The following is a 27,189-nucleotide window of genomic DNA, read 5'->3' on the forward strand; positions in this document are numbered from 1 at the left end:
TGTTTCCCGCTTCGCAGTGGAGTCCCAGCTTTATGCGCCACTTTTGGCTGACTGTTCTCGTCCAATTAGGAGAACGGTGCCATTTTGTGCACTTTAAATCGCGTGTGAATCACTTGCAGCATTTTCCATCGCCAGCGTTATTTCTAATGCTTTCTTAAAATCAAGATTCACTTCAGCCAGCAAACTTCGCTGAATAGTATCCTGCTGCACGCCACAGACCAAATGATCTCCAAGCATATCATTCAGGGTTTCACCAAAATCACAACATTTCATTTAGTTCTTTTAATTTCGCCACGTAGGTAGCAATGGTCTTCCCCGGGGCTCTATTCCATGAATTGAACCTGAACCTCGGCATTGTGACTTGAGGGCTTGGGTTAAAAATGTCCCTTAACGAGGCCTAATAATTCACCAAAGGCCTTCAAATCTGGGGGCCATCAAGTTTCAAATTAAACCATAGGTCTTGCTCCCACAAATACTCGGGAGGATCGCTCTCTTTTCCTCCCTTGTGATTTCGTTGCCTTGAAAAAAGAACGCAAGACGTTCTATATATTGAGACCAATCGTCTGTGGCTGGTTCAAAAGGATCGATTCTGCCAAACTGTGGCATCTCGGATGAGTATATCATCTTTTCCTTTTGATTATCTTAGATACCCACAATCGCTTGGTGAGGTACAGTACCAGATCTGATTTATCCTCATCACCAGTTTGTTATAGAATTGATCTTCCAGGCAACTTTTCTTGGTGGACACATTTAACTATATCTACAAGACAGGAGCAGCAACTGCATGTGTGCATCAAACTCTATAACTAAAGAAGAACTCTTCCCCCAGAGGTTCCCCACACTACTAACCCATTGGTTTACAGAGATCATGTGATCTTACAACACAGTGTTATTCTTAAAGCTACAGTCCTATGTTTATCAAAATTATAATTACTATAACTACTTAAAGAATTAAAACTCTACAGTACCCCATTGGAGAGTTACATTGTACACTAACGTTTTCAAGTAAATTATTTTTTTAATGTTTAAAACTTTTAAAAGATGCCTATTAGTGCCTGTCACTCATATTGCAGGGGTGGCACAGACAAGTTGTCTAGCCATTTTTGTTAGGCGGGGCAAGCATAATTGGGGAAATGCATGTTGGAGGTGGGAGAGGAAGAGAGCAAAAAAATAACGGGACAAACTTCTTAATGACCATGACCATTCTTCTACTTTGCTCCTTTTTTTTTGGAATTTTTAGAACTTGCTTGAGCAAAGTGGACCCTATTAGAGAAACTGATTCGAAGAAATGGCTGAGCCTTAGGAGCATAAGTTGTTATAACTTGCATCCATAAACTTACATACAACAAGTCCCACATACACTCAAATTCAGTATAGTGAAGGCGGCTAAAGCGGTAGAAACAAAATGTTGAGACGTTAAGTTGGTCAAAATGGTTTGATTTTATTCGCTTCTCTTGAAAAAGGGGGTTCCATTTAGAACCCTTTGCCTTTGTTTCTGGCATTGTCGCCACTAGTGGGATGGTAGCCCAGTGGTTACGTAAGTGGACTAGTAACCCAGAGGCCTGGGTTTAACGATTTAGATCTAGAGACATGAGTTCAAATCCCACCATAGCAATTTTAGTTTTAAATTCAGTTAATTTAATAGATCTGAAATTTAAAAAGCAGGACTCATGGCATGTTGTAAAAATCCATCTGGTTTATTAATGCCATTTAGAGAAGGAAAACTGCTATCCTCACCCGATGTGACCTATATATCACACTGGACCCACAGAAATGTGGTTGACCCTTAAGTGAAATAGTTTAGCAAGCCAGGCAGTTGTCAAGAAGCTAGCTCGCTATCACTTTCTCCAACTTGTTGGATAATAAACGCTGGTCTTGCCGGTGATGTGTGCATATTGTAAACTATTTAAAACCTATCATTCTCAGCTGATCCCCTGTGGGTATTTTAATCAACTGACTTCTGTGGAAACCATGCATTAGTTGTTAGAGGCAGGAGTCAAATTCACCACAAAGAACACATGCAAATCTTGCTCAGCTGAGAATATTTCTGTCTAACACTTGTCCTGTTGTATTCTGATTTAGGCAACTATATCTATTATATCTTATCCCTTTTCCAGCCTGTATGTAAATGAAACCTGCTTTGTTATGATAATATTAATATGGGTATCTCTCTGAGGAATGTATCGTCTCAGGAACTTTGTAAAAATCCAGCCCTGCTGGAAACTACTGTGCTTAGTGTGTGTTTGCCTCTAGAAATCATTAGATTTTGCAGTTAGAGAGATCTGGAGAGGATGAGAGCAAACGCAGATGACAGGAAACACCACACAAAGGATATACCACAGTTTCATTTCAAAAGAAAAATTGTGTCTGAATTCTTAAGTCTCTTTTTTCTCTTCTAATCCCATAAAGTTTTATCATTTAATATATTTTTCCCTCCCCCCCATTCCCACCTATGTTTTCACTTAACATTTGTCACTCCATCTAATTTCCTACAAAAGCAAAGTACTGCATATGATAGAAATCTGAAATAAAAGCAGGAAATGCTGGAAGCACTCGCCAGGTTTAACACCATATGTGGAGAGAAACTAAGGTAACATTTCAGGTGGTTAACCCGTCTCTCTCTCTCTCTCCCTCCCTCCCTCCCTCTCTCTCTCTCTTTCTCTCTCTCTCTCTTTCTCTCTCTCTCTCTCTTTCCCCCCCACCCTCCCCCTTTAAGACACTCCTTAAAACAGATCATCACCTCACCTGCTTAATATCTCCTCAGTGTCAAATTTTGTTTCACTCCTGTGAAGTGACATGGAATGCTTTATCTATGTTAAAAGCGCTATATAAATGCAAGTTGTTGTTGCTGTGATCTAATCTTACGTGTGCATGCACTTCCTGTCAACTTTTATCTATGCCCAACTTAGGAAGGGGGACCACCACCCCACCCTTATTAGGGATGGGCAGTAAAAATGCTGGCCTAGACAGCGATACCCACATCCCGTGAAAAAATAAAAATAACCTTCCCCATTTTACACCCACCCCCTCCACCCCTGACCCCCAGTGAGATGCTGCAGCATTACTGCTGACTGGAGAGGATTCTTTTTTCATTCTCTGACAGATTTCTAAAGTCTGTCTTTGCACAAAGGTTCAGATTGAATGGGTGGCCAGGAGGCTGCTCAATGGTGTAATGAGAAGAGGGTGAGATTGGGTTAACCATATGGGAGAGGTGGGGGGAGACCAGAACATTGATATGACCTACCCTCATAACCTCCCGAAACACTTTACAGCAATGGATTATAATGACACCTGAAATGAAATTGGTGGACATGGCAGTCAATCAACATAAATAGTAAAAGAGACAAATGATCACATAACTTCTTTCTGGCAATATTGGTTTAGGGGAGAATGTTGACCAGGACATGTGGAACTCTCCCCTTTAAATGATGCCCAGAGCTCTCTAACCTGGCAAATAGGAATGTCGTTTAATACCTCTGCAACATTATGGCATCATCAACAACACAGCCGTCATTTGGAAACAGCCCGGAGAGCCTAGATTACATTCTCAAGTCCTAGAATGGGACTTGAACCCAGAACCTTTACACTGAAAAAGTGTACCAAACGGTGAGACTGATGCATATGGACAAGAGAGCTTTCTTTATCCAGATGTATCTCTTGGGGGGGACTAGAGTTCCGACAGCAGATTTGTCAAGATCTTAATGATCATTGTGTTGGCTCCTCTAAACTGGCCATAGGCTCCAGTAATGATATTTAAGTGGACTGATTCTCTGATGTGCTTTATTGCAGTAACTCCTCCTGCAGGAGACACAACTGTGAGTGGCAGCAGCGGAATGGATTCTGCACTCATTGGAGGTAAGGCGCTCACCTTCAAAGTTCATTGGCCAACAGGAAGTCAGCTCATTTTAAGACAAATAAGTCCATCATGTTTTAGGAGTTACTCTGAGCTTTGTGCTTTATTATGGCCCCCATGCCACATTGTGGATACCCTGGGGAAACTACAAAGTGTGACTTTGGATTAGGTAATGAAGTGAGAAAAGAGAAGCTATTTACGCAAACTGTGAGCTTTTACAATTGAGGTCCAAGGCAAATCCTACTGAGGCATTCCAGGTCCTATGGAGAGCTTGGATCTGAGCCCTCATGGAGTGGACCCCAAGCACAAGCACCTCACCCCCAAGTGGTATTGTGAGCAGCATATGATGTCTACGTGCACCATATTCTACTGACCACAATGTGGCCAGGAAGAGGTCAGCTAGTTCACCCTGCTTACCCAGTACCGACATGCTGCACACCCTATGACCCCACCCCTCCTTCTCTTGGGAGAGGCAAAGAAAAACGAGGCCAATTTAGGAAAGGAAAACTGGAAATCTCCTCTCTGATCCCTGAAGCTAATCCATCCAGTTCCAGGAAATCACTGTAGATGAAGACACGACTCCCAATGTTCACTGATTTCTGTCCACAACCTGGAACTCATCCACCTGAAATATGAAAGATTATAATGAATACCATGCACAATATTTAACCTCACACCTGAGGGATGGTTGTGTCGGGGGAAGCGGGTGCTGAGAATTAGCAGTCCAGTATGAACTAGTGTTTGAAGAGGAGGGGAAGAAAATAATGATGGCTGCACATGAAAAAAAAACACAGAAACCATTCTACTCTTTCTATTATGATTTTTTTTTTTTAAAAAACCTTGATAGGCAGCAAAAGTATTTCCGCATTGAGCAGAATTCAGCTCAGATAGATGATTTTGAGATTGCAGAGTGACCAAGGCACGAGAGAATGATGCCTCTGACAATAAGCCTGATGACAGAGGAGGAAGTATTGGACAGAAACCAGTATGGCAGGCAGCGAGTTAAGAAGGAATTCAATGATGTAACTCTGGCTCGTGAATCATCAGAGAATTGAATTTACAAACCTTGGGTTATCTGCCAGTAGGATGTTTGGTACAAAGCCCAATAGCTTCAAGCCTCCATCCTTTGTGTTTTGGACGGTAGTAAGCAGGGTGCTGGTTAAGTGCTGGAGGCAGTATGATGTAAGTGACAAATCCAACAGTGACTGCATAGAATCACCTGTGCTTTCAGTAATGTTCCCCTTTATTGTTGAACTATAACTAATGCCATAAATTGAATTGCAAGATGATTTGCAGATTCCTGTGACTGGTAAAAAAAATTCCACTTTCTATGACCTGTCTGTTACTCTCTCTGTCTTGCTCTTGTGATCTTTTCTTGCTCTGTCCCTCTCGTCCATTACCCAAATCAATGAAATCCGACACTTGTTAGGTCATGTATAATTTCTAATCCATTTAATTGTTCAAGTCTCTGATTTCATAAAATAGTAAATACATTTCATAAAAACCCTGTCTTATAAATCTCTCTCTCTCTCATCTTTGTTTGTGCGTCTCTCTCCTTCTATCTAACTTAGTCTCTCTGACTGCCCGTGTCTCTCTCTGACTGTCTATTCTTGCTCTTTTTCAAACAAACTGCTAGATTTTATGGTGCCTCAGGGTCAGGTAGGCAGGCAGGAGTCAATTAATGGTTACTCAAGGGCCTCCTCCTGCTGCCGCTGGGGCCTAATCCATGGCGGAGAGGCCCACATCCAAGTGTGCAACTTGGCAGTTATCACTGGTCAGGTTGGTAGCTGGTCAAAGGTGGGAGATGGGTTCCTCCTTTAAAGGCCCCCTGTGCCCATTGGAACCAAATCCTGCCATATCCACCCTGGGCAAGACCCAGGCTTACCTTACAGGTTGGGCCCCATTGCTCCATTCTTTCTCAGGACTGGTTGCAGTCTCAGCAGTGGCCCAATGGCACTGCTAGGACCAGAGAGGTGCCAGTCATCTGATTGATTGAAAGCTCTCAGAAGTGGGACTTCCTCCACCGATGGGGGGTCGGGGAAAGTCCAGCCTCAAGAAAATTAACAACTTAATCATCATTTAAATACCTATGAGGTGAAATGAGCTGGCCAAGCAGAGGCAGACTCACCCCTGACTTTTACATCAAGGGGCAGGAACCCTTCCCATTTCTAACCGCCTCCCCTCACCAACACCCCCCAACCCACCCCTCTCCCCACCCACCCCTCTCCCCCCTCACCCCATCCATCACACACTCCCCTCCCCCCACCGGAAAAACCCAGCCCCATGAGTCTAATTTTCACTAACCCACCCATCAGGAAACTGACCAGAGCAAAATATTGTGGGTGCTGGAAATCGGAAATAGAAACAGAAAATGCTGAAAATACTCAGCATGTCTGGCAGCGGCAGCGGAGAGAGAAATAGAGCTAATGTTTCAGGCCAAACGGCCTATCATCAGAACTCCTAGAAGGACACAGAATTGAAACGGAACCCGAAGAAGCCACATTGGACTCGGAGAGAGGAACAGAGTTAACGTTTTGAGTCCAATATGACTCTTCATCGGGTTCAGTTTTCAGTCTGTGTCCTTCTAGGAGTTCTGATGAAAGGCCATTGACCTGAAACGTTAACTCTGTTCCTCTCTCCACAGGTACTGCCAGACCCGCTGAGCTCCTCCAGCACTTTCTGTTTTTATTTCGAATCTCCAGCATCCTCAGTATTTTGCTTTTATTTTGGGTTAAAAATAAACCCAAACTCTCTTTGCACTCTCTGAGATCAGACCCATTCCATTGCAGCTCAGTGGCATCTGGATTGAATAAATGGGGGCATGCTGCTGAGAGGACACTTAGAACTGTCATCTTTTCACAAGATTACACAGTGTTTTTGAAGGGAAAGGAACATTCTTGTTTTATTTTATTTTAATAAATGTGTATTTGCTATTTCTTTATGGGAGCTGTCTACTGAAGACCCATGTAGTGAGAGAAAAGACATCTGTAACTGTTTAATGTTTCTCTCTGGCTGATGTATTGCTTACTGGCTTTTTTCTTTTCTGTCTGATTTGTTTTCCTTCCCCTCCCCAACAACTGAAATAGTTGATACTTTGTGAGGTGTGGTCTCGGAGCCAACAGCTTCCCCCTCCCCACCCCCGATAATTTCTCCAAGGGTTCGTTACTGATATATGAGTTTTGACCATTGTCCGTTGGACAGGGAATAGCTGAATATCCATTGAACCAAGTCCTGTCTCCCACCAAATGTGCACGCTCACACTATTCCACTGGATAGCACGCAGGATGTTTATCCAGTTTTGGACACATTCCTGTGAGAATAATGCCAGGGCCGTTGGTGAGTTCACAGAAGAGAATGTGAAGATGTTTTCATTAAAACAGGAAATGTCAAGAGGTGATCTGATTGAGTTATTGAACCTTGGTTTGAATGCATTGGTGGACTATGCACAGTTCTGGACCCCATATTATTAAAAAAGGGTATTGAGATGCTAAAGAAAATGGAAAAACCAAAAAGGCTGATAACGGAAGTAAAGGTATACTTATCCGGAAAGGGCTGAACAGGCTGGAATTTTTTCCTCCAGAAAAAGAAATGCTAAGGGGCGACTTGATTGAGGACTTCAAACTTATCGAAGGCTTTGACAGGGTAGAAGGAGAGATGTTGTTTCCACTTGTGGGGGAACCGAAAATAGGAGCCATAAAATGGAAGATGGGCACTAATAAATCCAATAAGGATTACAAGAGAAACTTCTTCACCCAAAAGGGTAGTAAGAATATGGAGATGAATAGCACAAATGCATTTAAATGGAAGCTCTGTTAGCACACGAGGGAGAAAGTAACAGAAGGACATGCTGATAGTTAGACAAAAGGTGGGGTGGTATGAGGGTCATGTGGAGCATAGACCAGTTGGGCCAAATAACCTGTTTGTGCTGCAGACCCGATGTAACAATTATGAATGGTTTTGATGAGGCATTAGGTAAAAAAAAAAATCATTAGAGGCCATAAATTCAAATCATAAAAAGAATAAAGGAAGATGCTCACAAAATCATATAGTACAGTGGGAGACCATTCAGCCCATCATGACCATGTCAGCTCTTTGAAAGAGCTATCTACTTAGTGCTGCTTACCCCCTACCTCACCTCCACTCTTTCCCTGCAGCCTAGAATTTTTTTTTTCCCTTTTCAAGTATCTATCCAATTCCATTCTTTAAAGTTCTTAATGAATATACTTCTACAACCTTTTCAGTGCATTCCAGACCACTATAAAGTTAGGGGATTTCCTGTTCAGCTGATTGTTGGAACATGGAATTCTCTTAACCAGAAATAATAGAACCAGTTGTAACTTTTGAAAGAACAGAAAAACTAAATGACTACGCGTTAGTCCTAAATTAAACCAACAAGGTTCAGAAATTCTCTACAAAATGGAGAACACCACAAAGCAATGCTACTTTAATAAACTGAACATTGCTACCTCTGAAGGAGTCAGGCAGAGGCCGGGATAAATCCTTGTCCTTGCTCCTAAAGCTAGCACTGGCATGATGGACAGAGTGGCCTCGTGTGCTGTAAAGTTCCATGATTCTAGGAGTGGAAGGCTGTCCGAATTTACCTTGAGTGACTTGAGTTAACTGGGGCCACTGACTGAGATTTGCTGATCTCAGGCCCTGAACTGAGCTTGCGCCTATCCCGGCCTCTGCCTGACTCCTTCAGAGGTAGCAATGTTCAGTTTATTAAAGTAGCATTGCTTTGTGGTGCTCCCCATTTTGTGGAGAATTTCTGAACCTTGTTGGTTTAAAAAAATACCGCCCGCCGTCCCCCACACCAAGAAGGAAAGCTCTTTGTGACAAAACTTTGTTTATATAAAAGGAAAATTGTTAACGGTTGGGAGAGGATGATCATTTTGAAACCAAAACGTTTTAGTAATTGAATCACTCTAGCTTATGCATTCCATATAAATTTTCAGTTCTGCTTTTGAGGTCGACCCTGTGAGTGGGAATGAAAGGTGTTACAGTTTCCTAATGTTATCATAGTGCCTTAAAATACTGCTGAAGAGAAGGTTCTAACTTGCTTGCATTAACTCCTAATTCATCTTCCTTATCTTTCGTCCCGTACTGTCACTTCCAGATGAACCATTTGGAATAGTGCAAAGTCGTTGTCCCATCAAATGATTTCAGACAACATAAATCCAGGGCATTGATTCAATATCATTGAGGAATCAGAGGTTGGAAGTTGATGCAAGTAAATTTAAACTGACATGAAGAAAAAAAAAACTTCCTTACTCAAGTGTTCTAAATTTTGGGGATAATCAGCCAGCAATGAAAAGGATTGAGTTCAAAATATTGAGTTCAACAGCTTCAGACCATGAACTCTCTCCTCCGCCTTTACCCCTTTTTTAATCCAATTTTTTACTTGTTTGTTTACTTACCTATTTGTTTATTTATCCAATTTATTTATTTCTTTATTATCCCTATTTTTTATCCTTTTCCCCCAACCCCATCGCCCACAGGGGCCATCTGTCACTTGTTTCTGTGTTGTGCTTTCACAGAGTGCTGACCCTTGTTCTTCTATTAACATATTCTGCTATCTTACCTTTATGTCACTATCTGCACCTTCTTTAGTCTTTATCACTACCATTAACACTCCCTTTTGTCTTGTGTCCATGAGATCTTTGTCAATCTCTCCTGAGCTCCCATCTATCGCTGACCTTCCATTTTGCTCCACCTGCTCCACCCCCTCTTAAACAGTATAAAATCCATCACATTTCTACTTCTCTTTAGCTCTGCAGAAGAGTCATACGGACTCGAAACATTAACTCTGTTTCTCTCTCCACAGATGCTGCCAGACCTGCTGAGTGTTTCCAGTATTTTCTGTTTTTATTTCTGATTTCCAGCGTCTGCAGTATTTTGCTTTTATCTTAGTATAAAAATATCAAGGTTGTTGCAGTGATGGGAAGGTTGAGGTACCATTGTGGCAACAGTGGCATATCCTAATGCTAAAGCAGAAAAATTGCTGCAAAGGTGCCACAATTGTTAGCCTCACTGTAGTTTACAAGGGGAGGGAGTTTTTGGTGGGTTGAGACAAAAAAAGATTTATTTGGAATAAGCAAGTCTGATGGTGATTATTTTCCAAGACTGTAATTCAATCAAGTGATTTGAAAGAACATTGTATGTGGCCACAATCGAGCCAGACCCTACACACAACACCAGTGGGACCCTGGAATTAAATTACTGGTTTATGGTCACTGCCAAGATAATTTTTTTTGTCTTCAGTTTTCATCTATTACAACACTGGAGCCAACAGTAACGCTTTTCCCAAAAGGAGGTTTCACAAATCAGAGTTGGTCATTGCAAGGTTTTTATTCAGACCCTAAAGGATTTTCCATTTCTTTATTCCCTCCCAGTACCTCAATCCAGTTAATTTTTGACACTTCCAACAGCAAAGAGCCAAGTTTTTAATCCTACACAATCTTTTTGAAAACTTAGCAACTTGTTCATTCAGTGCATCTTGAAGGTGAGAGGGCAATTTATTGCTTTCATTAAACATGTAGCTCAAACTGCCAAGCCCCTGGAGGTTTTTATTATCATGGCCCCTGTTTATTTGAGATAGTGGTCAAATATGATTTTTTTTTTGGCTCTAATATTGTTCAAGAAGCACATTATTTGTTGTGCAGTTCATCTGACACCAAGTATTGGCTGAGTTGCAATTTCCTTTTAGCACATTGAGAAGACTAAAGGCACTGGGCTGATTTTGAGCCTTCACCAGGCCAGGAACAGAGGTGGCTGGGTACTAAAAATAGCACTCTCCACTGGCATGCCCGTTCCCTGGATCCATCCCATCCCCAGGTCTTTTTCCCAGCGGTGAGATGGGGTCTGGGTGCTAGTGTCAGGGCTACTGGCCTGCACATGGCAGGTAGCCGATTAGGCTTTTAACGGGCATCTAAGGCTAATTGAAGGAGGTCGATTGTGATTTTTCATTGTTTCCAAGACGCAGGTGGCAGATCGAGTGTAAACGCTCCTGGCAAACCTAAAGGCCCCCTCCCTTCAAGAATTTATTTCATTCCCTTTTGAAAATGGCCATTCAATCTTCTACCACCGCCTTTTCAGGCAGTACATTCTAGGTCATCGTAACTCGCTGCGTTAAATGAGTGCCTTCCCCTTTCGTTCTTTTGTTGGTTTTACATGTTATTCCAGCGCACTAATGTGTACGAAATATGTTGTAACTCTTCAGCGCTGACCCAGTTACGAATGTTCTTCTGCACTTGCCTTTGAGACACTTAAACTCTCCACTTTACCAACAGGCATTATAGCTGCAGTGATATTTGTGGTCATTTGCCTTCTTGTGGTTCTAATCCGCTACCTGTACAGGCACAAAGGCACATATCACACCAACGAGGCCAAGGGCACAGAGTTTGCAGAGAATGCGGATGCTGCTTTGAAAAATGACCCCAACTTCCAAGACGCAGTGGACGAAAGCAAGAAAGAATATTTCATCTGACAACTGGCGGTCCTGTTAGTTAGCGGCACATCGGTAACACTACAGCCAGGACTTGCCGTTCACAGACAGACCCCTGTGAGGGGAAAATTAACAAGTGGACAAATTAAATTTTAACTCCTCTCTTTCTGGGAGAAAGTCATGAAGTTGGTGCTTTATTTTGCTAGTAAGACAGCATACTCTTGGAAAAGACATTTTTGTACATGCCTTCAACATTGTTTTTTATATTGTGTTTCCAAAGTACCACTAAAGTGCCAGCGTACAGACATGATACTAGGTGTAACCTATTACATTTAACAACCTGCTTTATGGATCTGTGAGAATAACCTAAATATCTATGTACAAAACCACTAACCAAGGAGCCACTTGCAATGTGGCTGCAATGCATAACATTTTTAAATAGTAAATGCTTTTTCTATGTATTCACACTTGGACCAGATGTATCCTAAAAGATTGTATGACCATGCTTACTTAAATATTTACCAAACAAAAGTCCTCTGGTTCAGTGGGAACATGCACTATAGGCTGTGATACTGAGTAATGCAGACCAGGTAGTAAGGACTGAGGTTTCATCTCTGAATCTCAGGTGGGTTAGTTGGCAGCACCAGATGATTTCCCCCCATCATCACAAAAATGGAGGGGTGAAATCAGCTGCTCCTGATCAACCTTCAACTCTAACCCTCATGTAAAGTGCACTTACACCAACATTTCCTTCCGCGGTTACGTTCGCGGCCGGGTGTCCCTGGAGAGGGAGCACGCGGTGTCTGCTGGCACCCTCGGGGACTGGGGTGTTTTATTGACCCCTTTAATCACATTTTGGTTTGATGTTTGCAAGTTTCCTTTAAACTTTGTCCTTGGTTTTACAGCTGACCTGACTTAGGGACTGTGCTTGATTTATCCCTTATTTTGTTAATTTAGTTTAATTGGTTGACTCTAAAAGAGTTACACCAACATTTCAGTGGGGATGCGGCTTTAAGGCCATTGTGACAGAGCCTTGAAAGCCTTCATGCTCCCAGCCTCAGTTAGCGTATATGAAGAACAGCCATTTTAGTCAGACACAGTCATGTTGGCACATGGAGTGAACTGACGTACAAGGAGAGGGGGGGGGCGGGAGTGGGCTATCCCCACCCTAGCAGTTTCTAACTGGTTACAATGAGAGAATACTAACATTGTCACACCGCAGTAGTGACTTAATGATTCACAATGAAGGGCATCAATCTATAAGTGATGTATCTTCACACTATTTTATGTCGCATAGCCTTGATATAATAGAATGGATCTCATTTTAAACTCTTGTGTAAATGTGCACTGAATCCCTTCTTTTTCCTGCGATATGCCTGAGTATGTGTAAGCGTTGTAATGTTAGGAAAGTGATGTTACCTATTTTTCAACCAATTTTTAAAAATTTTAATACTGTGCAAGTGTTAAGTCTCGGATTTCTATTAGAGCTTTCAATATTTTACTGTGAATCTTGTGCTTTTCCTTTTTGCAACATGAAGGATATTGGATAATGGGATAGTTTTAATTTTCATTTTTTTATATGTAGTTCTTCTCAACCTCTAGGTTGATGTATCTGACATATTCCTGGAGGATTAATCTCATAACCCCCTGCCTCCAACTGTGTTTTATTTCCTCATCTCCCAATAAACAAAAATGCTCAAGGGCAATGATTTTCTTTCTATTTTTCTCCTGAATTGCTTATGGCAGTGTCCAGGAGATAAATCTTCAATTCTTGGAGGTTTCAGAACAATGCTGGAGGGTCTGATTTCCCCACACCCACTTCCCATGTCCTTGCCTCGAACCCTCCTATGCTGTGTAGCAATTCCCATATGGAAAACTGACATCTAATCCCGCTCTTCACTTTCTCTCCCTATCTTCCCTGAGGAATCTCACTGGAAACCAACATTGGAATCTCCAATTCAGGCCCCACACCTAACATATTGCACCAGCAATGTTATACCCTTGGCAATGGATTTTGAAATCGGCTTTATTAAACAGAACTGTTTACCAACAAATGCTTACCATCAGGAATAAAGTCACCTCCCTTCCTCCTTTCTCATGTAAAAATTGTCTAGCTGCTCCTGGGCTAGAGTTGGACATCACTGAGCATGTGCAGGAGAGGATGTATGCATATTCATAGTAAACATACACATGACCTTTTTCTTTCAACACTAGAGATGAGCCCTGTGGCCATTGCTGAGTAGTATCTGTCCTCAACAGTAATCATGTAATAATGAGGCGTTAGAAACAATAGACATTTATATGGAACCTGCAATAAATTTATTGTGTACTTCCAACTGGAATCAATTGCAATAAGACAATAAAACCTCTCCTAAATAAACCTGGATTTGGTGTGATCATTTCCATCCTGGTTATTAGTAACATATAAAACTGAGGTCTAATCTCCATTTCTATTTCATCTCCAAATATTGTTAACCCTCATGTAAAAATAGAACATTCATTTATATAGTGCCTTTCGTGACATCCCAAAGCACTTTGCAGCTAATGAAGTACTTTTTAAATTTATTTTTATGGGCTTCACTGGCAAGGTCAGCATTCATTGCACACACCCAATTGCCCTTGAGAAGGTGATGGTAAACTCTCTTCTTGATTACAACACAATGGTTTGTTGGGCCATTTCAGAGGGCAGTACCAAGGCAACTACATTGCTGTAGGCCTGGAGACACCTATAGGCCAGGCCATTTCTTCCATTTAGGGTAAGTGTGAACCAGATGAGTTCTTACAACAATCTAGTAGTTCCATGGTCACCATTATTGAGATTAGTTTTTCATTCTAGATTTATTTAATTAACTGAATTTAAATTCCACCAGTTGTCATGGTGGGATTTGAACTCGTGTCTTTGGATTATTATTCTAGGGATTGGGATTACTTGACCAATAACACGATGCTACAATCCCAGTGTAGTGTGTTAACTCTTGTGTTGTGGAAATGCTCCAGCAATTCTTCAGGGCAGAAAGCTCCCATAAACAGCAATGTGAAAACGGCCAGATAATCTGTCTGTGACACAGGTTGAAATATTGCCTAGGGCACCAGGGAGAAGTGCTGTGGGATCTTTTAGCCTTAGAGGGGCCTCAGTTTAACATCTCATCTGAGACATCTCCGATACTTCAGGGAACGACTACAATTGCGTGTCGGTATACATTTTGTGCTCAAATCCCCGAAATGGGACTTGAACTTAAACCTTCTGACTTAGGTGCAAATACTATGAACTGAGCAACAGTTGACGATCAACTCTTGGTGATGGACAATGAATTACCCCACCCAGAGTACATTCTGCACACTTGCCACCCTCGGTGCTTCCTTCTACTGGTATTCAACATGGAGTACAGATTCATCAGCTGGGTGGAGCTGCTACATGGGCAAAATTTTTAGCTCAGTGGGCAAGCCTGCACCCAACCCGCTTGAGCGTTGAATAAAGCCCGTTGACGTCGGCCGAGTGTGCCGATTGCAATGCGCTGAGGGCTTAGATGCTTGCACAGACTTGGTGAGACTGCTCTCTGCTGTAAGATGGGAGTTCCTTATTGTATCATCAAAGGCAAAGCCAAGCTTGGGCGACTGGTACACAGAAAGACTGCCACCTGCCTTGCTCTGGCTCAGGTCAACCTTAAGGATAAGGGAGCGACGGCCAAGTTGATTGAGGCTGTGTGGACAAACGACAACGAGCAGTTCGATGAGATCCTTCGTCATTGGGGCAATGGGATTCTGGGACCCAAGTCCACGGCTCGCATTATGAAGCTGGAGAAGGCCAAGGCTCAGGAGCTGTCAACCAAACTGGAATAACTTCCTGCCCACACGGCCAGTTGTATATAAAAATAAGGAAAACCAATTGTATTTTTTTTAAATGCCCTTTAGGGAAGGAAATCTGCCATTCCCACCAGGTCTGGCCCATTAGGCACGGGGGAGGGGTATTGGAGGCTTCATGGAGTCAATGTTGAGGACTCCCAGGGCAACTGCCTCCTGACTGTATACCACTGTGCCACCACCTCTGCTGGGTCTGTCCTGCCGGTGGAACAGGACATACCCAGGGGTGGTGATGGTGGTGGTAGTGGCTGGGACATTATCTTGTAAGGTAAGATTCCGTGAGTATGACAATGTCAGGCTGTTGCTTGACTAGTCTATGAGACATCTCTCCCCGTTTTGGCACAAGCCTCCAGATGTTGGTAAGGAAGGATTTGCAGGGTTTGCCATTTTCATTTCCGGTGCCTAGGTCGATGCCGTCTGCATTCATTCCCTTTTACTGACTTTTTGGTGGTTTGATATGAGTGAGTGCCTTGCTAGGCCATTTCCAAGGGCAATTAAGAGTCAACCACATTGCTTCAGATCTAGAGTCACATGCAGGCCAGACCTGGTGAGGATAGCAGATTTCCTTCCCTAAAGGGCATTGAAAAAGAAAATACAATTGGTTTTCCCTTTTTTTATATACAACAGGCCGTGTGGGCAGGAAGTTATTCCAGTTTGGTTGCCAGCTCCTTAGCCTTGGCCTTCTCCAGCTTTGCAATGTGAGCCATGGACTTGGGGCCCAGAATCCCACGGTCCCAATGACGAAGGATCTCATCGAGCTGCTCGTTGCCTCAATCAACTTGACCATCGCTCCCTTATCCCAGGGTTGATCTGAGCCAGAGCAAGGCAGGTGGCAGTCTTTCTGTGCACCAGTCGCCCAAGCCTGGTTTTGCCTTTGATGATGCAATGAGGAACTCCCATCTTACGGCAGAGAGCAGGCAGGAGGAACACAACCAGCTCAATAGGGATCAACTTCGTGTGCGATAAGCACCAGCTGAGCGTTCTTACTCTCCACCAGTGTGGTGACAGTGTTCACACCTGCTCGCAGAACTGCCGCCCTCTTTGTTGGAGCATCGGCCTTCCCGGCTGCCTTGTGCCGGGCCTGGACAAGTAGCTCTGCTTCTTCTCCGGTTTGGCCTCAGGCCTGTATTTATGGGCCAGTTTGAAGAGCTGGGTGGCAGTCTGCCTGTCCAAGGCCTGGGTGAACCAATTAATTGCTGGAGGCACCTTCAGAAGCTTGTACAGGATGGCCCCCTGACCCTAAAGTCGGACATGCCAGAACCATTTTGCGAATCTCGTCCTGACCAATCCCAAAGTTTTTGGGTCTCTTCTCAAACAGAGGGTTCACCACCTTTTTCGCCTCGTGCCTCCTTATGACAGAAGGAGGCGGGGACACCTTCTTCCCCTAGACTTCCTTCCCTTTAGTGAACCAGATGTGTTTTTAATGACAATCGACAATGGTTTCATGGTCATCGTTATGCTTTTCATTCCTGATTTTTATTGAATTCAAATTCGGGATTTGACCCCTGGTCCCCAGAGCATTACCCTGGGCCTCTGGATTACCAGGCAGACTGCCACCCAAGCTCTTCAACTGGCCCATAAATACAAGCCTGAGACTAAACAGGAGAAGAAGCAGAGCTGCTTGTCCGGGCCCAGCACAAGGCAGCTTGGAAGGCCAATGCTCCAACAAAAAGGCCACCGCCATCTTTGAGGATATAACAAGCAGGCTGGATAAAGGGGTACTGTAAGATCCTTTCAAAAAAACATTGATAAGGTGCCACTTCAAAGGTTACTACACAAAATAAGAGCTTTTAGTGTTAGGGGTGATATATTAGTATGGATATGATTGGCTAACTAATGGGAAAGGGCAAGTTGAGATATATGGGTCATTTTCATATTGGCACACTGTAACTAGTAGAGTGTCACAGGGATTAGCCCTGTTGGCTCAACTTTTTGCAATCTACATTAATGACTTGGATGAAAGGATTGATTGTATTGTAGCCAAAATTTATTTTAGATCTTTGAGGATGTAACAAGTAGGGTTGCTAAAGGGCTATCATATTTTTTTCTTTATTCTTTCATGGGATGTGGACGTCACTGGCAAGGCCAGCATTTGTTGCTTATCCCTAATTGTCCGTGAGGAGGTGGAGTGAGTCGCCTTGTTGAAGTGCTGCATTTGGCTGTAAAGCACTTTGAGACATATCATCTTGAAAAGTGTGATATAAATGCAATTTTTTTTTCTTTTTTTAATGCAAGGTTTTCTCTTTTTTTTTAACCCTGCTATGTGGAAGTATTGAGCCCAATTTTGTTTTTACTTTATGTCCATGCATAAAGTTTTGGTAGGGGTCACTGAATGTCAGTCTGAGTAGGATATTGGACTGTTTTTTACAGCCTCTCCCTCTGGTCCAGCTCCTGGGAAACAATGGGTGAACTGTAATCCCAATCACCGATCTAGCTGAGGGCAGTAAATTCAATGCCAGGCCAGGGATTGAACTTGGAACCTTTCATGTTAAGAACCACTTCATGGAGCTCAGCTTCCTTGCATGAATAAGCTTTGATAATAGTCTGCTTTTGGTTCTGCTCTGGTTATTAGATGGAAAGATACTGGGGTACATTGTGAGATGGTATATATGATGTGCATGGTACTGAGTCAGCAGCCAGTTCATTGGCCAGACTCCAATGTACAGAGCCAATCATTTGAATTCCAGTTTTGATGTGGGTGCATTTTATCAAAGGGATTATATGAGGGATTATCTGATGGGTGATCTTTTGTTATGAGTGCTTAAGCACCACGTTTCTAGTCGTATTCTTTCAAGGCAAGTATCAACTGGATCAATGAAAATGGGTTGACGAATGGATTGAATGATCTCTTGCAATGTTTGGTCAGATGAACTGCTGCCACCCAAGACGTTGCCCATTGGAATACTCTTTTTTGGCCCCCAAATTTGAGAGCTCTTTTGATGTCCTTCTCTTGGCTTTGGCAGGAGTCCACTTGAAACCAGTATGGGACCTGGATTATTCAGGTCTCAGCCTTGTGCCCAAGTGCCTTGTAAGGGCTGATAAGGTTGGAACCTCTGGACAGAACAACAGTGACCATGGTCATAAGTTAGGCAGGGGTACTCCAAGTGTCAGGAGTTCTCGTACCTTAGGCAATTAGATGGAAATGCTACGTAGTTGTCAAACCAACTAGATCTTCCCTATCACTTGCAGAAGTGGGTTTCTATGACATCTTCTCTCATATTATGACTATGAAACATAGGAACATAGGAATGTAGGAGCAGGAGTAGGCCATTCAGACCTACGAACCTGCTCCATCATTCAAACAGATCATGGCTGACCATTTACCTCTATGCCATTTTTCCCCATATCCCTTGATGTCACTAGTCTCTGGAAATCTATCGACTTCTGTCTTGAACATGCTCAATGATTGAGCTTCCACAGCCCCCTTGGGTAGAGAATTCCAAAGATTCACCGCCGTCTGAGTGAATAAATTGCTCCTCATCTCAGTGTTAAATGGCCTACCCCTCATTCTGAGACCATGTCATTGATGGAGAGGCCAGGGGGAGGGAGAACCCATGGAGAGGGAAGATCTTGGTGGGGGGGAGATGGTGCTGGGTGCACCCAATGTAGAAAGGGAGCCGCTGAGGGAGGTGTCCCCCCTTTCTGCCCGAGGCCCAAGCAGGGTGACCTGTTGGGCTTCCCGATGTCCTCTGGACCCCTCTTGTCAACCTCAAATTGAGGCCGGACAAGAAGTGGTCCTTAAGTGGCTAATAATTGTCCATTTAAGGGCCTCAATTGTGGTGAGGGCATACGCACTCTCCTAGGCCTTGCCTGTCCCACGCAAAATTGCAGACAGGTCAAGGGTGGACAAAAGGGTAGTAGGAAAGCCACCTGGGGAATTATATTGCCTCCCCTGCCTGAAAACCTGCCAGTTAGCTTTTAGTGACTCATGAAAAAGGGCACCCAGGTCCCTTTGGACAACAACACATCCCAACTCAGGACTGCAAAACTCTTCCCTTTTTTTTTTGCAATCGTGGTTACATAGGGTGGATACATATGAGGAATGATAACTGATGGGCACTGTTATTGACTGCACAAATACTATTGCTTTGCTGTCCATAGTCTACAAATCCTTCTGACAAGATTTAACAGAGGCTTAAATTATTGGTTTTCGTTTCTTCAGGAGAATATTGCTACAGAAATGAAAAAGGCTTATTTTGTGAGATGACTTAGGGACAGGCAATAAATGCTGGCCTAGCCAGTGACGCCCACATCCCAACAATGATTTTTTTTTAAAATCTTTGTTTCATAGCAACCTATTTAATATTGCCTGCTTTTTCTTGAAGCACTTTTTAAAATTAAATTTTGAAGACTTAGGTCCATTGCTAATTTTTTAAAAAATTCATTCACGGGATGTGGGCGTCACTGGCTGGGCCAGCATTTATTGCCCATCCCTAGTTGCCCTTGAGAAGGTGGTGGTGAGCTGCCTTCTTGAACCGCTGCAGTCCATGTGGTGTAGGTACACCCACAGTGCTGCTGGTCTTGGATGCTTGCGTGGAATGCAGAGTAGAAAGAGAAGCTTCACCAAGGGCATTTTTATGTTAGGATCTTCTTTCACAAAGACTTGCACTTATAAAACATATTTTATGACCTTAAGATATCACAAAGCATTTTACAGTCAACAAAGTGCTTTGGAAGTATAGGCATTGTTATAATGTAGGAAACTTGGCAGCCAATGTGTACAGAATAAGAAGTCGTGGCCTTCTTATTTGAAAAAGTATATAAGTGTGTTAGAAGCAGTTCAGAGAATGTTCACTTGAATTATTCCCGGGATGAAGGGGTAATCTTACGAAGAAAAGCTGAACAGGTTGGGCCTATACCCATTGGAGTTTAGAAGAATGAGAGGTGATCTCATTGAAACATATAACATCCTGACGGGACTTGACAGGGTGGACACCAGTAGGATGTTTCCTCTTGAGAGGAGACTAGAACTAGGGAGACAGTTTAAGAATAAGAGGTCTCCATTTTAAGACAGAGATGAGTGTAATGTTTGCGTTTAATGTTTATGCTTTTTTTGTAAAAAGACATTTCAGTTAAAATGAAGTGTTATATAAAGAAACCTGACAGTAGGGTCTGTTAAGTCCCGGATGTATTGCCCTCTGGTGTAGAATAAGGAATAAAGGAATCTTCTGTTTTTTTTTACACAGGAAACCGTGGTTCGGAAGCAGATAGCTGTGTGCGTATATTCTAAATTGTTAAGAAATGACAAAACACTTCAAATGACGACGAAGATGGGAACATCATTATTAGGGGCTTTAGAGGCTTTTGATCCAGCTACTATGGACTTTGTAGTTTATGTCGAGAAAATGGAACAATTTTTCATTGCAACAATAAAAGCATTAGCTCGTCTATATGTTTGGTGGCCACACCTGGATAAAGACATCGAAGGCATGGTCAATGATTGCCTTCCATGCCAAGAAATGAAGTCTTCTCCTGCACCTGCCCCATTACATCCATGGACTTGGCCTGACCACCCATGGCAGAGGCTTCATGTGGACTTTGCCGGACCACTTCTCGGACATACGTTCCTGATTGTGGTGGACGCGCGTACAAATTGGCCTCATGTTGCTCCCATGAAGTTGGCTACTTCAGCAAAGACCATTGATGCTCTCCGGAATGCGTTCACTACTTTTGGATTGCCGGAGCAGTTGGTGCCTGACAATGGTACACTGCTCACATCATGTGCATTTTGAACATTCCTGAAAAACAATGGGATCAAGCAGATTCTCATCTTGCCTTACCACCCATCCTCAAATGGTGAAGCGGAGAACTTTGCCCAGACATTCAAAATGGCCATATTGAAGGAGAGGACGCAAACAGATTGGAAGTTAAAGCTGAAGAACTTTTTGATGATTTATCGGAACACTCCACATTCAACAACAGGCGTAATTCCTGCTGAGCTGATGTTTGGACGATGACTGTGTACCGAAATGGATTTGCTGTGTCTGGATTTGAAAGGAAAGATTGGTTCAAGGCAACTTGATCAGAAAAGGCCACATGACCCAAGTAAACGACTTGTGAGTTTAATCTGAATCAGCCTGTTGAGTCTGAAATTACTGTGAGATGCCAAAGTGGCTCCTGGGAAGAATCATCAAGCATTCAGGAGCACTGACCAATGATGTTGAACCTTCCTGTGGAATCTGTAAGAGACACACTGACCAGATTAGAGAAGCCAAATCCAAGGAACCAAATTCCCAGGGATCTGCAGTCACAATAGAAGATTTCTGGGAAACATCTGGCGTTGGTGAAACCTGACTTGATTCAATTGACAAACCTGTAGCACCTGTAGCTGCAACTGTTGGAGCCTGAACAGAAACAAGTGGAATAGCAGAATCTTCCATTTCTAAGCAAACAAACTAAGATACCTAAGCCAACACTCCTGTCTAGGCCAGAATCTGCAAACCACCTGACCGATTTGTTCATGGCTAAAGGGGGAGGAGATGTGATGTTTGTGTCCTGGTGCAGAATAAGGATTAAAGGAACCTTCTGTTTTTTTTTTACACAGGAAGCTGGGGTTCAGAAGCAGATGTGTGTGTGTGTGTGTGTGTGTGTGTATTCTTAATTGTTAAGGAGTAACAAAACACATCAATAAGGAGAATTTTTTTTTCTCTCAGAGGGTCATTATTCTCTGTGGAATTCTCTACCCCAGAAAGTAGTGGAGTCTGGGTCATTGAATTTATTCAAGGCAGAGTTAGATTTTTGATAGACAAGGGAGCCAAGTGTTATGGGGGGCAGACAGGAAAGTTGAGCTAAGACCACCAACCAGATCAACCATGTTCTTATTAAATGGCAGAGCAAATTCAAAGGGCCAAATGGCCAACTCCTGCTCTTAAGTCCTATGTTCCGATGTTCCTAATTTGCTCATAAGTTCCCACAAGCAGCAATGAAAGAAAAGGCCAGATCATCTGTTTTGAGCTGTTGGTTGAGGGCCGCATGTTAGTCAAGACAACAGAGAACTCCCCTGCTCTTCTTCTAATGGTTCTGTGGGATCTTTTATGTTCACCTGAGAGGGAAGATGGGGCCGTGGTTTAAGAGAAGATGGCATCTCCAACAATGCAGCACTTTCTTGATACTGCATTGAGGTGTCAACCTGGAGTTAGCCTTGAAGCCATAACATTCTGATTCAGAGGGTGGAATTGTCCGGTCCCATTGGCGGCAATACTTTAGCATCTAATTATAAGCCCAGCTTGCCAGAATCATCCCCAAGCTGGATCATCTGGGCACATTGGCTAGATTGCACGCCGACTTGTTTCACAACTGAAGATAAGCGACGTGCAACTGGCGGGCTGCACTTTGCTTGGGAGTTTGAGGTTTGTTTGCCTACCTTGCTTTGGGCAACGCTCACAGTCATCAGCGCCAGGCTTCGTAGACAGCACCACATCATTTTTAGTGGGGGGGCTCATGTACAGGTCTCTACCTACCAGACCAGCCATAAGGTGGTGGTGGCTTTTCAATAGCTGTAGGGCTAGGGCTTGCCTAGGGAAGGGGGGGAAGTGGCCTCAGGAAAGGGAAGAGGCTGCAGGGCCAGGGCATTACTGAGGAAGGAGGGTATCCCAGGGTTTGTGTGTAGGGCACGTGTTGATTTGTGTAAGTGGCCTCAAGATGGTGAGGGTTGAGGAGGCAGTCTCCAGAGGAGATGAGGCCAGATGGAGGTGTGAGGGGGTGTGTGAGACAGTGAGTGGTGATGTCCCTTGAGCTGGCAGTGAGTGAGATGCCAGTGAATGTGTGATGGCCTTATGAGTGGGTGAGTTTAGAGGGATGAGATGGTTTCCTTATCCTGGTGGCATGGATGGGATCATTCATCCTCTTTCTGCACTGGATGGCCAACCTTTTCTGTGCAGCATTGGCACTGACCACCACTGCCACCGCCTCCCAAGCCGGAGTGGTGACATTGCTGGACCTCTTGCTGCCAGAGCAGAGGTGGAGGACATCATGGCGGCATCTGAAATGCATTCCAGTGGCGGGTCACTGAACTCTTCTTGGCTTTGTCTGCACTGGAGCTGTGCTGGGCTGCAAACATTGAGAACAGTGTGCGCGGCCACAGTTTGGATATGGTACCCGGAGTGAGGAAAAAGTGTGGCGGGCGACTCAAAGACCACCCACCAGCGAAATGGTGTGTTTCACGTGGCTGCATATTTAATGAGGCTGGAGGTGGACGATACAGCAAGAAAACCCCCCCATTGCTGCCGGCAGGTAAAATGTTGCTTTTCACGCCCGCTACCGCACTTAGTGCTAATCTGGGGCGATTCTGCCCAGAGACACAAGTGTCATCACTGATCTAAGGCTGAACCCTGTGCACCAGATCCTTGTGGTTATATTGCTATAACTTGCTCCCTTATGCTGGTGGCAGAACTGTAAATCCATATTTTAGAATGTCTAAGATGTAATTGGGTTAAGGGAGTTGGTTTTGTGTGAGGTGCAGCCAGTAGAGGGAGACCCTTAAGGTAGATAATGTAACTCTGGAGCATGTGGAGTTCTTCCTTTAAATGTGTTTCAATTTGTACATTACAATCCAACAATGAGTGAGAAATGGAAATTTTCTTTCCCTATCCAATCCAAAAATAGAAGCCAGCCTAGGAATTATTTATCAGATGTGGGCTAAGGCTGTTTGTTCTGGACAGCAGTCAGGATGTAGAGGCTTTGCTTTGGATGCTGAATAAATCATACATAGAGAGAGCATTAATGGACATGTGAGATCAGAATCACATGGAAACACCTGGTCAGTAACATCCTAACCAATTGTTTGCATCATTGTGTCTTAATTGGGAATGACTAAAGAACTCATAGTTTATTCCAATTAAGCAAAGGAGATTCTCCCTCTATTTCCATCTGAACATCAGTGACTGGAAAGACATGACATTACATTGTGAAAACATTAATAATGTTAATTGATCATTTCCTCGGGCCTACTGCCTACCCCTAGTTAGAAGCGTGATGGAAATTTTCTTATGCCGATTAGTTGCTTTGCCTCTTCCAGAGAAGATTTAGCAGCAGGGTTGGAGAAACTCCGAGAAAATTCCTGACGGTTATTTCATGCTAAAGTTCCTCCACTGACCAAACAGTTTAAGAAATCGGCCCTAAAGAGGGGTCTTTCTAACCCTTTTGGATTGATTGTACCTTTATCATATATAAGTATTCATATTCTCATTGTCTGACTGCTTCTGTGTGTGATTCAACCTATAAATAAATGCCAACATCAGTTTTAACCTGTAGACCTTTATAAGTAATTATGAGGGAAGTAATTCGACACGTGCTCCAAAATGGGTGGTAATTTGGTCGAGAAATTGCTCTGTGTACAATTCCATGCCGACCTGAGGCCTGAGTTAAATTCAGCATTAGCCGTGATTTGAATGGAACTGGCAAGCTGAAAGTGCCAGAAAAATCACTCTTGCTCTTTCTGCATCCATAGAAGTGTCGCTAAGGAAATATTTTGGGCAGACTCTAACAATTTCATCAAGGACTACGGTTCAGGCTGCTCAAGATCTGGTGCAACTAGGCAGAGCTAATGCAGTTCAAACTAGTCCTTCCTTTTACCCAGTTGGGGTCCTAGAACTGGTGTAGGATCTCGATTTGCACAGGAGAGCAATCTTGCCCTGTTTCAGGTGATGGCCTGTTCACCCATTTTTAGGCCAACTAGAATATAGCCTCAGGCAACCCAAAATTAGGGAGCTAGAGGTATTAATGATAATGGAGATGAGAATGGAACGTTGTTGGGATTATATAGGATATTGTCTTTTATCCCATGTGAAGGTATTATAGGATATTGTCAGATATCCTTTACCTTCAACATAAATTTGAGGAGTAGGAAACATTAAAATGTATTTTTATTAAATCAAGTCAATGTGATAATGTAATACAGCCCTTTAGATGCGATGCATATCGGTACCAACAGTAACATTTCCTAAATCACATCCCAGGTATTGCTTCAGGAGATTGAAAGCATGTCAACTTGGCTGCTTAGCCTTGGCCAGCATGACTTAATCAAAAAGTCCCGAATGAGTTCCAGTGTCTGTATTTTTAATATATTTAATTATGTCCCCATTATGTCAAAGCATTTTGGCTACACCAGGTTAATCTTCCTTCTATGACTCTGCACAATTGCATGTTTTCTCACTTCAGTGACAAGTTGCATTTTTATAGCGCTTTTTTACATAATAAAAGGGATCCCAGTGCGCAATATCAGACAACATTATACACCATATACAGAGGCGATACTAAGATCAATACCAAAAAACTTGGCCAAAGAGATGAATTTTAAAAAGTGGCTGAAAGGAGAGAGGTGAAGAGGCAGAGAGAGGGCACTCCAGGCAGCGATTAGCGGAGTGGCATTAGCAAGACATTCATAATACAAACCTATTCAAAGCAAATTACTTCCTGACAGTCACTTTGACTACTATATGCCTACAATATTTCTTAATGCCTTCTTATGCATAGTTAATGAGGTAATGACCTCAATATTAACCCTCAACAATGGGAGTGTCAGGGTATTTGCTGGGGAAAGGTTAAAGTGATAAATGCAGAGAACACAGCCTTACAAGAGCAAGGAGGTTATGTTGAACTTGTATACGACACTTTGGACCTCAGCTGGAGTGTTGCATACAGCTCTGGGCACCATGTTTTAGCAAGGATGTGAAGGCACTGGAGAGAGTGCGGAAGAGGTTTACGAGAATGGTTCCAGGGATTAGGAACTTCAGTTATGAATTAAGATTGGAGAAGTTGGGGCTCTTTTCCCTGGAGCAAAGAAGACTCAGAGGAGATTTGATAGAGGTATTCAAAATCATGCGGGGTCTGGTCAGAACAGATAGGCAGAAATTGTTCCCACTGGTAAAAGGGTTGAGAATGAGAGGGAACAAATTTCTCATGCTGTGTTATATCATAACCTAAAGGGTCGCACACAATTTTTAAAAAAAATTCCCAGTTAGTGCAATGTTTTGATATTGTTGGTTATGTGCTGCACACTCCCAGTTCACAGATTTTGATTGCAAAGAGTAAGGAGCTGCTGGGTCTTGATTGAAAGATTAGGCTGTGGCAACTAGAATCTTAGTCGGCACTAGTAAAGAGGGTGAGGGCTGAGCTGGGTCATTGGCCATGGTTCTGAATTCTATATAAAGACACAGAGTGTTGAACTGACCTCATGTGACACACTTGTGACTGTATTAAGTCTGCAGTAATCATTCTCTGAACCGAATGGGAAGTAAGAGTATGCTATTGAGAGCACTGAACTCTGGTCTTCCCTATTCCTATAACCTCCTCCAGCACCCCAGCCCTCCTAAATCCCTGTGATCCTCCGATTCTGGCCTCTTGCCCTGACTTTCTTTGCCACGCCATTGGCTAGCGTTCCTTCAACTGTTTTGCAATTTCCTCCCTAAACCTCTCTGCCTCTCCACCTCTGTCTCCTCCTTAATGACGCTATGGGCGGGATTTCTGGACGCGCCCACTGCCGCCGCCGGGATCTTCCGGTCCCACTGCAAGTCAGTGGACTCCTGGCCGGGGCACTGCCTCGTCCGCGACGGGTCCCACCCGCAACGGGGCCGGAAAACCCCGGCCTTTAAAACATGCCAACTTTCTGCCCTAATATCCCCTCATGTGGCTCGTTGTTAAATTTTGTTTGATAATTGCTTCTGTAAAGTGCTTCTGTGCTTCAGGTGTTATGTACAACTGCAAATTAATGTTGGTGCTGTGATCTAATTTCAAAAGAATATCCACGTTTCAGGTGATGATGTACTCGGGCAGGGTTGTCACTATTCTACTGATGCCCAGAGTCCCAGACTAGTGCTTTGCTTCCTGGCCACTCTCAAGAAAGGATGAGACAAGGAGCGGCACTTGCACACGGAGTTTCTGATTTCCCTGATGTGGGCCGCGCTGAAAGGAAGCCAGTCATAGGAAGCACAAGTGAGACAAAAGATCATCAGGTCCTGTTGTTGGAATAAGGTTGCTCTGCTTCACTTCCTTTCTGGATAAGCAGATAATCTGCATTCTCAACAGCATTCTG

The 27,189-nt window shown here is 43.4% G+C and overlaps 1 protein-coding gene and 1 pseudogene across 2 annotated transcripts in view; one reads left to right on the forward strand and one right to left on the reverse strand.

The window, feature by feature from the left end:
* Window positions 1–13,677, forward strand: part of gypc (glycophorin C (Gerbich blood group)) — a 92,401-nt gene extending 78,724 nt beyond the window's left edge. For both annotated transcript variants that reach the window (XM_078552605.1, XM_078552606.1), the window contains exons 3-4: window positions 3,790–3,855; window positions 11,143–13,677. In XM_078552605.1, coding sequence (XP_078408731.1) covers window positions 3,790–3,855; window positions 11,143–11,339 — 263 coding nt within the window. In that variant the 3' untranslated portion in view covers window positions 11,340–13,677. The remainder of the gene's footprint in view (window positions 1–3,789; window positions 3,856–11,142) is intronic.
* A 2,095-nt stretch (window positions 13,678–15,772) lies between these two features.
* On the reverse strand, window positions 15,773–21,538 carry LOC144686221 (large ribosomal subunit protein eL8 pseudogene; annotated as a pseudogene).
* Window positions 21,539–27,189: the final 5,651 nt, after the last annotated feature.

The sequence above is a fragment of the Cetorhinus maximus genome, chromosome 11, assembly GCF_964194155.1.
Source record: "Cetorhinus maximus chromosome 11, sCetMax3.hap1.1, whole genome shotgun sequence".
NCBI classification, from domain to species: domain Eukaryota; kingdom Metazoa; phylum Chordata; class Chondrichthyes; order Lamniformes; family Cetorhinidae; genus Cetorhinus; species Cetorhinus maximus.